The 13,028-nt window shown below is 40.5% G+C and overlaps 1 protein-coding gene across 4 annotated transcripts in view; it reads left to right on the top strand.

The window, feature by feature from the left end:
- The first annotated feature begins 1,674 nt into the window (after positions 1 to 1,674).
- Positions 1,675 to 13,028, top strand: part of scn1lab (sodium channel, voltage-gated, type I like, alpha b) — a 39,797-nt gene continuing 28,443 nt past the window's right edge. For 3 of the 4 annotated variants that reach the window (XM_031291621.2, XM_031291618.2, XM_031291619.2), the window contains exons 1-4: positions 7,391 to 7,633; positions 8,726 to 9,045; positions 12,221 to 12,339; positions 12,635 to 12,724. In XM_031291621.2, the coding sequence (XP_031147481.1) occupies positions 8,779 to 9,045; positions 12,221 to 12,339; positions 12,635 to 12,724 (476 nt within the window). In that variant the 5' untranslated portion in view covers positions 7,391 to 7,633; positions 8,726 to 8,778. Of the gene's footprint in view, positions 1,929 to 7,390; positions 7,634 to 8,725; positions 9,046 to 12,220; positions 12,340 to 12,634; positions 12,725 to 13,028 lie in introns of those variants that run through there. The other variant, XM_031291620.2, reaches the window with a different exon arrangement.

Here is a 13,028-nt window from a genome sequence, read left to right as displayed (position 1 = left end):
ACCAGGGAAACACTGTATATATTGTAGCTCTAAATGTGTTCTTAGCAGTATTTTATATTTTAATTCTGCTGACTATAAACCATAAATATTCATTTAACATTTTCAAGTGATGTCCTTAAATCTCATTTTCTTAGAGTTGAGCATGCACACACATGCAGTCAAATTTGTATAATTTGGGTTGACCACACAATTGCAAGTACACTGGCTGTCAAACCAGAGTATTTGAAGGCTTAATTTGCTACCGTACAGTTACAAGGACCTATTTTAAAGTGTTATATATAGTTAGAATGCTTTGTAAAATTCTTATAGACCCATTAAACATCTGTCCTCTATGGGTTTGTGCAGCTCTGACAACAAGAAGACTGGGTTTAGCGCGATTTGAATTAGGAAAGCAGTAAAACAATACATGAGAACTCCAGAAAGGCCTGCTTGTAAAAGTGTGTAGGAGTTGTCTATTATGTTCACATGATGAAGTGAAACCAGGAGCGCCCATGTGAGAGTGACACGCTACATCAAGCTTACGGGTGTGTCCACCTATACTGACTGTGTCTCTGTTTAGCTTCTTTTTCACTTCCCAAATCTAATCTACATATTTTGGATCACTCAACTATGCAATAAATTCATGTAAAGTATCTATATAGTTGTTTATATTGGTGGCTGTGCTCCCCGTCGTGGAGGTAACAGTTTGTCCACCTTCTGTGTTTTCTATAAACTCCTGTGACCATTTCACAGAGCTCGATTCTACTCCCAACTACAGAAGAGAACAACTTTTATTCCATAATGTAGGCGTTGTGTAACCATGTTTGGGTGTAACTTTACCGACTGTCCAGCAGATGGCATGAATTGACAAGAAAAAAAAATCTGAGGGAGTACAGTATACTGATGTCTGCACCCCAATGTGTTCTCCACGTGAGCACATGCCAGCTGCCTGACACCTCAATATCCGCCTTCATGTAAGCCAAATTGTCAGTAGTCTATAAAGTTCACATTGTTTGTGCTGCCAATACAATATCTACAGATTAGAACTTTAGAATGCACAGCATTATGCAATGCATTACCATGTATTTATTTAAATATTTATTCATAGGCTATTTGTACCTTGTCTGTGAACTGTCCTTTTATGTGCTACTCTTTGTGTGTCTCTTAATTGCCCATCAGGGACAAATAAAGTTATTTGAATTTAATTTAATTGAATCTTATAGAAATTAAATAATAATAGGTTTGATTTCCATTATTCCACGTAGCCTATAAATGCTGAAAGAGCTTGTATAAAGCAATGTACGCTATTCTCTGTAACAAAACAACTGTAATATAGCTGTGGGTCTAATGTAGGCAACTTTTAAATGAAACTGAATAAGAACAGTGATTTTATATAAAGGATGAAACTTATAACTAAGGATAAAAAAAATTTAAGGAAGTGATAGGACAATCAGCTACCAAAATAAAACTATAGCCTTATCGAAATCATTATGAATTAATACAATTAAATATTAAGTAGGCTATTCCTTATCCAATCTGCTTTACAAATAATAATACGAAGGTTTCGTGTAATTTATGTCTGTCCTGTAACAACTAACAACAGGTTGCTGTCCCTCTCCGTCAATTGGGATTTTTCTGGAAGTGCAGTGTAGCCTACATTCAAGCCAATTTACGACAGTCACAGCTATAAGGACATCCATTCCCAGCCTGTGATGAAGCCTAACCAACCGGAAGCCCGGATTGATTTTATCATGGCAAGCAAGGGCGGCTAAAAAAAAAAAATCAAAGGAGCGCTTATTAAATGATAATCCATCAACCCTCAAACGGGATTTCACGTGTCGTACGCGTTTAAATCTGAAATTGACAGGCTATCCGCTTAAATAAAGGATTATTCTTTCGGATATGGGATCTACTATCAGGGTCCCCACCCTCTGGGCACCGTAATGGTGGTGAGTATCCAGATCTTTGGAGAAGGGTATCACAGCCTTGTTGATACGATAGTTCACTTCAGCTGAAATATAGTCGGATTTGTGTTTTTTTCATAATTTAAGCACCCTGATGGCTTTTGTGTGAATTAGATGCCATATAAACAACGTACAGCCTAGGAATTTGTAATATTTTCTTATATTCTATCTTAAATATTTATCCGCTAATTGGGCTTGTGTTATGCCCATACCATAGTATAACATATAGCCTATATAGGCTATTTAAAAGGTATATCCCTCTTATATCGTATATAAATATCGTTTTAATACACCGAAATGTAGTCTTAACTTCACAGAGGCTACCATTTCACTGGTGCTGTTTCTAATTGGCTGACAATACTGTAGCTCAGTTATGGACTGTCTTAGCACAAGGGGTACATTTCTCTTCATTTCCAAACGAACAAAATGAACGACCTCCACGGCGTGAAAACTAAAAAACAAATGGCCTTAAAATATTAGCAACTCCGACATGCTGGGGGGGAATAGCCCTCAGGTCCACTTCCTGTGAAAATGTTTCATATTCATAACATAACATTTACAGATGTTTGATAATTATACCACCGGACGAGGTGAGAAAAACAAAGGTTTATTTATTTTTCTGGTAAACCAGTTGTTCTCTATTAATGGGATTGATTACAAGCAATAGGCTAGACACATCTGTCAAGGACACGCCCAGACTCATTCAGACTGATTGAGACCCATTCAGGGGTGATGGGACTTCGACGTCAGTGAGCCCAATTACACTTAGGCTACAGTTTGTACATATAGGCTATTTCCCATTTGAGAAGTGTTTGACCCTAGCAGGGCACTTAAGGTGTTGGTCTAGTATTAATTGTGTAATATGGAAGTAATGAGACAACTATAATACAATAGGACATTAAATCCTAGATTAGCTTGGAGCCATTTCACCACAGTTCAAGGACCCCATGTGGCCCCAGGCCCTCAGTTTGGGCACCACTGGTTTCCAGGGGATGATGATGGGTGGCTGTTGCCGCTGAAGCGATAAAAAAAAAGCCTCAACCTCGGTCGGTCGGTCGGTCGCTCACCGGTGTGTACGTGCCTTTGCCTTTCTTGTTCTTTTTGATGCTCCTGGGTGTCGTCGTCGTGCTGCTGGTGGCGTAGGGCGGAGGGAGGGAGGAAGACATGACAGCCGCTGCCAATTCAACAGGCTCTCGTCTGTGACAAACACAAAAAGTGTCGATTTTCAGAGTGCCTGAGATTACGCGGAGACATCATCAACATGGCGACAGCTGCCGCGGCCCCCTCGGGTAGGTATCGCCCGACACCCGTCGTCTCTTTATTTCTGATTTTGAATTACCTGTAGACGCTACTTAGCTACATTCTTTCATGTCAGCCTCTAGCTGTTAAGAATATCAATACAGAAAATATTGAGTATTTTGTTTGCTATACCTTTACAGGGACCACGGGGGATTACAAACGTGAAAAGTGCTTTAAGGTCTCGATAAACTCGCTCTAGAGACGCCAATGTAAATGAATATTACAGACATGCTGTGGTTAAACACATTCAAAATGCCTCATAGGTCTCAGGTAGGTTTCCATATGTTTTCTTTAATGGACAGCAGCGCCCTTTTAACACCATGTCAGCTGAAGTAGTCATTCAGATGAAATGTTTGTAACTCAGGTAAATTAAGCGAGCGGAGACCATGTCTAGCTCAAGAACACTAGAGATGCTGTATTTGTTGTTGTCTCATACATTGAGGCAGGGTTCCACTCACTGTTTTTTTCTGAGGCAGCTGGTCACCTTCTTCAGCACCATGGACAGTGAAAAAGACAGATAATGATTCCCTCAAGGGCGCTTAAATGAGACATTGTGTAGATGTGGACATGTTGTTCCTTAAAGGACAGGTTTGTCATTGTCCAAATTAAAACAATACTCACATACCCAAAGGTACATTAAATCAGCATTTGGTTTCTGTGATTGATCCTCCTCCCCATTTAGTGCAAAATTGGATCCGACAGTTCATTCAGCTGAAGCTATAATGAAGCTGAGTTACACAAATCAAGTGAGTATAGTCTTGTGTCATTAGACTTTTTGGTACAAATTAGCTCTGTGTTACTACTTCACAGTAGTAACACAGAGGGCACTAAAAAGAGAGTAACCTTGGAGGATGCACACTTAATTTGTCTAAATCAGACTGCGGAAGCCTCATGGTAGCTTATTTTTTGCGCACAACGAGAACTGTGGACATTGAAATTGCATCAGGAAGTGATCTCTTCATGGCCACTACTATCACAGCAACCAAAACTGCTCAAATGCCTATATGGACATGTCAGTGTTGTATTAAGATGGACTTGAAAAAATGTCAACAAGATTGAGAGCATGATAGAGGCGCATTTAGAAGAATGAATGTTTATTCTGCGGCCATTAGAAAATAAAACTGATGTAAATGATTCTCCATTTTCCAAAGGCTCTTGATCCCTTGCCAACAATGTGAAGTGTGTGAAAGCACTTTACATATCTAAGAATTGTTTAAGTGCTGTATCCACACTGAAGGCTGTCTATACACGAACCAGATGGTTTCTGATTTCATAGATACTGTGACTCCTTTCAGTGCCGGGATTGAATTTTGACAGAAATTGTCGGCTGCTCCTACATGTTTTCAGACCGTCATGTTATATTTGACTCCAGGGATGACCGCGCTGGTAGCTGAGCTCAGAGCTGGGTGTGGATGTTGGGCCTACGGGTGTCCATCAGGACTCACCCCCCACCACCACCACCCAGCAGCTAGACAAGCTGTCAGGCCACACATCATAACACTGGGTCCTGGGGCACAAGCAGATGTGTTTTATGAGATGCCCCTATGGGAGAAGTTACAATTCACAGTTTTATGCCTGATGAATTCTTAGAAACACAATATTTGCCGGCTACTGGCTTTCAAATGAGCCTCCACTTCAGGATGCTATGATGGACTTTATGAGTTTATGAGCCATATCACTTATCTATCGTGTTTTCTTCCAATTTTGCTCTCTCATCGAGAAATAGTTTAAATGAAATCTTTTAGCATGTGCGTTATGGCATAAAATACATGGTTGTTTTTAGGACAACAGGTTTGAGATAGTGTTTCGATTTTCCAGTGGGAATGACAGTTGTCCAAGTACAGTTGTACAGTTGTCTGTCCATTCAATATTCAGTTTTTCATCTGGAAAAGAAGTTTGGTTTCAGAGATGTGTAAAATGACAGTTTGTGAATTAGTTTAGGTATGGTGCCATTGTTAGATGTGACATAAAGTCTGTAAACCCAATAGTTAGATTAGGGCTAAGCATCTATTTGTTTGCTGTGCGACACTGTGTTCCAGACTTTCCCTTGAGTTGCTTGCTACTCAGGCGTGGGCTAAATGTCAAAATAGCCTAAAATTGTCTCTTGCTCTACCGCTGCTTTTTAAAATGGAAAGAAAAATAGGTTGTAGGGTGGTCTCTGTTCCTTGATTTCCATTTGTAACAAATAAGAAAAGCTGAGGACTCGAGTAGACACCACTTTTGAGATTCTGGCAGAGGTGAGGTTCCTGTTTTCTGGGCCAGTACAGTGTCCCACGAGAAACAAGACCCACCTTTGAGACTGATAATGGCTCAGCAGGGTTTTTTGGGAACATATTGTTTGTGTGCCTTCCCACTATTTCCTGTGGGACCATAATGGGCTTCTGGTTGTGAAGGGTGGGAAATGGTTTAAAGGGGGAATCTAGTGTTAGTGCAGAAAAAAAAATCAATACTTACTGTCAACTACAAGAAGCTATTGTAAAAAGCTATTGTTTTTTTCTTATTATTTGAGGCCATCCATCAATTCATTAGGCCAAAAGAAAACATTTCTGCTTCTTTCTTTACAGCAACCATTTCCCCAGAAAGCAAAACACATTAATGAGTAGATTTAGGGGAAAATAATGATGTTCCTTTGAAAGAGTTTAATGCTTGGCTTTTCTCATGCTGTGAATCGGCTGAAGGCGTGTCGCCAACGTCAGACTCCTTATTCACTGGCTCTCTAAATCCTCCCCCCTACCTCTGAGCTGTCACTGCTTTGATTTTGCTGCGTGACACACGGCAACATTTTAAATCTGCTTCTTAGTCGTTGGTCCTCCAGCGATGGTAGGCGGAACTAACGCAACAGACTTGCGTTTCAACTCGCTTGTGTGTGAAACGCTCCAAGCGGTGTACTGTTTTTTTTCGGTCTCTCAATTACCGCTTATCGCCAGAGGTGCCGCCAAAGAGATCTTTGAGATTGTAACTTTAGTATCTGTATGCTGTCGTAAGTCACAGATAGAAAGGAATTCCATCATTATAAATTAAGCAGATAGTTAACTAGGGGTGTAACGGTCCACAGAAGTCACAGTTTGGTTCATACCCCGGTTTAGCAGTCAGGGTTGCATGCATTAGGACGGTAGTGCAAGTATCCTAGACTGACAAAAACCTTTACCCACTGGCAACATTGGTAAACTGTTTTTAATAAAATCAAGACACATTACAAACATATCTGTATTACATTGTACGAACACTGTACAAACACTTTCCCCAAAGGCAACAGGTCACAATAGACCTTAAAATTGAAAACCATCTCTTATTCCTTTAAATTGAAAAAAAATAAAAAAAAATCCTTAAAAGCAGCAGAGATAAGGATTTAGGGTTTGGTTGCTTTATTTTCCTCGTCAAAGTGACTGGCACATCCTGGCGATGCAGTGGAATTTGCGTTGTTTGATGTGTTCCCTCTCACACACCGTACAACGGAGGGGGCAACGCAGACACACCGCCCTGCATTACGAGCATCGGTCTACATACTGTACCAGGTATTCGGCTTGCGTCTGTATGCATCAGATCATGACCCTCGTACCATGACGGTTCGCCACAAATACACAAACAGTTACAGCCCTGTAGTCAACGTTTAAAAATGAAGGCCATTTATACATCTCAGATCATATTTTCTTTTTAGCCGCTTTCAGACATTTGCCTCTTTATGTAAATGTGAAGGACATTTAAAATATTGGTCTTATGCATGACTTAGTGCCTGAGTCACTTTTATGTAAAAGTCACAATGGCAATATTACCAGGTCACACCTAGTAATAATTGTGTAACACTTTCAACATAGCACAGGTCCATCACTGATGCAGCCTGTAAGACAACAGAAAACACTCTTCTTCCTTTCTATCCCACTTTGTTCTCCAGCAGGAACGACATCACTTCCTCTCACCAAATATCGCACAAGCATTGTGGCTCTTTCTGTAAATGTTCTGTCAGGATCCTGGGTTTAGTTTAGTTTCCTGTTTTATTTTGTAGCGTCCCTTCCCATGTGTCATGTCTTGTTTGACTTTCTGCCTTTTGTGTGTTTTCCCACCTTTGTGATTGCCTACCCAGCCCCTGATGTGTTTCACCTGTTCATCAGCTCTAATGTCACCTGTGTCCCGTTACAAACCCGCCCTGTGTATTTAGTCTGTGTGCTCCCCTTTGTTTGTCAGTTTGTCGTACCTTGTGTCTGGAAGTTCTGTCAGTTTCTAGGACTCAGTTTCCTAGTGTACCTGTTCCATTTTTACCTGTACCTGTTCGAATTTACTGCCTGCTTTTCTGGACTGTAAGATTATTTTCCTCATTTTGTCATTGAAACTCTCCCTGCTACCTCCTCTTCTTATCTTCTGCATTTGGGTTCAAGCCTGCAATTCCTCAAACTGTAAGATGTTCTCCATTAACACAAAAGTCACCCAAAAAAAAAAAAAAAAATTGATGAAATATGTAAGAATAAGTCTCCCCAATCTAAAGCCTTTTCCAGACAGGGAATATTTAACATTGCTGGCTACATTTTGCCCCAGTTTGTGTCTCACGTGTTACCATTACATTCCTGCAGTCACAGAGCAAAGCATCTTTTTTTTTTTTTACGGAAAAATAAATACCCAGTTATTGTTACATTTACTGTACCGCTGTTCTGAAGGTATTTCCAGGATACTGAAATACTCTACTAATGATCTAGATGAAAACAATATACAGGATTTAAAAAAAAGAAAAGTTTAACCAGTTTCTTTAGTTCTGACTGTATTTCCTCTTCTGAAGATATTTCCTATACAGGTAACCGTGCGTCCTAGCTCTTTTTGTATAACACAATCAAAATATTAAACTTAATTTGTATAATAATAATATGAAATATTGGAAAGACACATCAATATATACCAATGTGACTGATAGTAACAATTTTGATTTTGGTTCATGTTGTACAAATGAGCAGGGAGATATTCCAACTTACAGCATGAATGAGGAAAATACAGTCCATAAGTGAATGTACCAACTATCATGGTTTTTCCTGTCTCAGAATGGGCCTTTGGGGGGACACATATGAAGTGGGGGGTCTGGGGGTCTTCCCCCAGGACATTTTGAGCGACTTCATTTCCTGCATTCTCTTTTTATGTCTAATTTATGTCAACGAAAACACAAAATTATGTTGGCAGGTAACCATTCAAAATGTAAAAATATGGAATATAATGCAGTAAGGAGGCTTTCGCATCTGGGATTTGATTGCACTTGACCTCAAAGTCCAGTTTGTTTAATTAATATGCTATAGCTTAGCTGGCTTACCAGCAGCAGCCACATGTGTAAAATATATCAGCTGTGGATGAGAGGGAGGCTGGCTGCTTTGGTGCTCATGATTTTCCTTTGCGCTTGCTAAAACCTCTTTGAGGGGGTGCCAAAACTTTCTCTATGCAGGAAAAACCCTGAAGCCGGACCGTGACTGCTGACCCATTTTTCCCCCCGCATTCCCTTCTTGTTGCAGCTCCCTGTCCCAGCTGAGCCCCTCGCTGCCCTCTGAAGGAGCAGGATGACAAGATGGCACAGCTGCTTGTACCGCCCGGACCTGACAGCTTCCGCCCCTTCGTGCCTGAGTCGCTGGCCGCCATCGAGAGGTGCATCGCCGAGGAGGAGGCCCGGAGACCACGAGTGGAACGCCGCAACGACAACGACGATGAAAATGGGCCCAGACCAAACAGTGACCTGGAGGCGGGGAAATCTCTCCCCTTCATCTATGGGGACACCCCCCCCCATCTGGTGTCCACCCCTCTGGAGGACTTGGACACCTACTACAGCAATCAGAAGGTCCGTTTCAGAGTTACTGAAATAATTCAAGTCCTCCTTATGAAAGGGAAATATTAATAATATAACTAATGTGATTGGATACATTTAATGCATGTTCTTGACTGTGCTTTAACCCTCTGAACGCTGCAATAGAAACGGTCCTCCTGCGCCTATGTTGGTATTTTTTCTCACTATGATGTCATCTCCTGGAGTATTTTAAAATGCTTCATATCCCTTGAGAAGTTATTTGAACTCTGTACATTTTTGGTTTGTTTTAAGATATGCGTATTATTATGAGCAGAGTGTAAAGGCGTTTTGATAGTTTCATCTGCGATAGAAATGGTCCGCCTGCGGTTTTTCACCGGACATCACGTAACGTGATGACGTCATCACGAGCGTACAACGAAATGATGATGAAGACAGAAGCCTTAGCTTTTCTGCTGCAAAAAAAACTGAACACTCTAGCTGTTATGGTCTTTATTTTAGATTGATTTAAACAGGATCATTTTAACAACGATCTCCCGCGGACCTCTAGTGGCCACCGGCTGGAGGTCCGTTCTCTAAGGGTTAAATTATTTATGTATATTGATTTAGCTTTGAATAATAGTGACTGCTACTTCTATTTAACTAAATTATCTGAATATTGACATTGACTATTGCAAAACAACTTCATAGTAAATAAAGTTACTAGGACAGCACTCCAATTTGATGGAGTTTATTGCCACACAAAGGACGTTCCGGGCAGCGCCCTTCCTCAGCGTGTGCACAGGCAATTCCAAACAATACTCCACACACACAGACACACACACACACACACACACACACACACACACACACACACACACACACACAGCTGGGTTTAATTATACAACCACTACTGCACAGGTGGAGTCAATCATCCACAACTAGCACATCAATCCCAAAGGAGTCACAACCAATCAGATCAGGGTTAGCGCCTTGGATGTATGTAGCTACATATACAGACAAAAATCAATAGTAGGAGTAGTGTAGAAAAAGCAAGGATGTTTAATCTCTGCACTGCTTTAGTGTCTGATTGGAAGTCATTGTAGGCATAGAGCCATCTCTTGGGGTCCGTTTCAGAAAGCAGGTTTAGTGAAAACTCTGAGTTTGTTAACCCTGAGATGAGGGAAACTCTGGGTTTTCTGTTTCAGAAAAGAGAGGTAACTTAACCTCAGAGTCAGTTACTATGGTAACTGAGTCTGTGAACCTAACCTGGTCGGGAGCAGGTTTTCTTCAAGAAACTCGGGGTTTCTTCTCTCTCATTTCCTCTTTGATTTATTCAGTCTGTATCAGGCGCATTTTAATGCAGTTTGTTATCTGCATGAATAAAAACAGATTATAAAAGTTTTTTTTCAAACATGTCATGTCCTTTTGTCGACGATCCCGTTGATGAAAAAGCTGTATTACTTCACAGAGAGTTTACGTCGGGAGATGATATTGAGTCCCGACTAAATGTATTTTCATTTCCACATTTTTTCAAGGTCCATCAGATATGTAGATACCTTATCCGTCCTCATATCACTAACATCCACCATCGTGGACATGCTTTAACATCCCAGCAGATTCTTTGTGTCGCATTACGTTTTTTGCAAACGGCAGTTTTCTTTATTGGTGATGCGGATCATACTGTAATAGTAAAGCCACTGTAGCCGTCAGAAAAGTGTGACTCGCTCTGAAACGTTTTTTAAACGTTTTTTGTAGTTGTTCCCTGGACACAAACCAGTGAGAGCCATTAAAAAGAAATACATGATTATAAATTATAGTTCTGTTAATGATCATGGTGCTGCAGCCTCAGAATGGGATATAGTAGCTTACTTTTTTGCCCGCAGGATTGCACCCAAATGAAATTATATATAAAAAAAATATATATATATATGCATTGACTCGAGCAGCAATTTTCTCCCACACCAATTCTCTCTCTGTTGCAGCAGCAGCCGCTGTCTTGCTTTTTTAACAAAATACATGTTCAAACTCGTTGTTTGTGCGCGTGAGTATTTCTGCCGACCCGTTTGTTTGTGGTTGTTACCATGGTAAATCGTAGTATCATGGCTCCATTCATGCTGCCTTTTTATTGTGGTGGCGCACGCGCGTGAACATACTCTGAGTTGATTGAACCAACTCATATCAGCTGTTCTGAAACCGAAAACTCTGAGTTTCCATCTCAGGGTAAATCAACTCAGACATCAGGGTTAGACTCAGAGTTTGTTAAACCTCCTTCCTGAAACGGACCCCAGGAGTGCCATTGTTAAGTCTGTTCTATTTTTGTAAAAAACAAAACAAATAATTTGTGTTCATGTTTAAGTTTACATTATTGTATTCTTTTATTTTATTTTTTTCTGGTTGTTTTTTTTTGGCCCGATTATATAGTTGTAGTTTGGTTTTAGTTTTCTTGAAGATTTTAGTTTTCTTCAGTTTCAGATAGCTACATTATTTTGCTTATTTATATTTGTGTTAGTTGTGGATGATTGACTCCACCTGTGCAGTAGTGGTTGTATAATTAAACCCACCTGTGTGTGGAGTGTTTTTTGGAATTGCCTGTGCACACGCTGAGGAAGGGCGCTGCCCAAAATGTCCCTTGTGTGGCAATAAACTCAATCAAATTGGAGCGCTGTCCTAGTAGCTCTATTTATGGTTATTCACTTTTAGGATCCAGCAACCAGCCTTCAAAGATTTCTAAGTATCTACATGACTTGAGCGTGTCCAGTCCTATTTTTTTAACAACTTTATAGTGAAATGCCTATTTTTTTTACTCCATTAAATTCAACAAATTGGCGACATTATAATTTGGTATTTCAATAGGTGAGATGCAAAACCCATTTCAACGGTAATGTGCTCAGCCAAGGCAGAGCCTTTAAAGCATGGGCCAGCAGAGGTGCTAAATGCTAATATGAGCTGCTGTGCCAGTTGATCTGCAGTGCCAACATGTCCTGCCTGAGGTGGACAGCTTAGTCCTTTCTCCTCTTATGACCAATCACACATGGCATGATGAGCAGACACTGTAAGACACACATACTCCAACACATGCATTTCATTCAATTCATGAAATGTCATTTCAGTGTGGTTTTGCCTCCCCTGGGTGCTGCATATCTCACATATAACAAATAAGGTGAGCAGGGACAAGACAAAGTTTTGCATGGTACAGATTTTAACCAATTTTGTTCTGTCTCTCTTTCAGACCTTCATAGTATTGAATCGCGGGAAGGCAATCTTCCGTTTCAATGCCACTCCTGCCTTGTACATCTTAAGCCCCTTCAACCCTCTAAGGAGGGTAGCTATTAGAGTTTTAGTGCACTCATATCCTTTCAAAGTTTTCTGTGGACAAAGCTTGATTTGGATTAAAGGGTTTACCAGACAAAAGAGGGATTTAATTGATGACGAAGACTAAATGTCATGATTGGCTTAGACTTTATATGCCGACGTTATATCAGGCTTTACCGCTGCTGAGAGGTGGAAGACATTTTAGATCATGTATGAATGACTGTTTAGCTGTCAGGTTTGGTTGTATTGTATCACACACAGCATGCATGAGTACAGTGATTAATGTTTGAAAACGCAAATGCTATATTGTGTTCCTTGACTTTGTCTGTACGATGTTCAGCATGTTGATCATGTTCACCATCCTGACCAACTGTGCTTTCATGACCCTCAGTCAGCCCCCGGAATGGGCCAAGAATGTAGAGTAAGTCCGCATTTTCTCTTCGCTTATTTTACATTGCAGTATGCATTCATTTTCCATTTGAACCTGATCCACAACATATTTCCTGCCTGAATCCCCCAAATCATGAAAGCAAATATTGGAGATAATGTAATAATCAAGGATCCTATCAAGAAAATGGTTGACTGAGATTTGAGGATGCAGTGATAGATGTAATGTAAAGATCCAGTACTTCCCTGCATACAGTGAGTCTGTCACCTTACCTCTGAGCGATGGAGCCGCTAACCAACATCATTATTTCTCCCTGCGTGACTTTTCCTCCTCTTTC

Source organism: Sander lucioperca, chromosome 24 (assembly GCF_008315115.2).
Source record: "Sander lucioperca isolate FBNREF2018 chromosome 24, SLUC_FBN_1.2, whole genome shotgun sequence".
Taxonomy (NCBI): domain Eukaryota; kingdom Metazoa; phylum Chordata; class Actinopteri; order Perciformes; family Percidae; genus Sander; species Sander lucioperca.
Note: the sequence above shows the minus strand (reverse complement) of the source record. Positions and strands in the feature narration are given on the sequence as shown.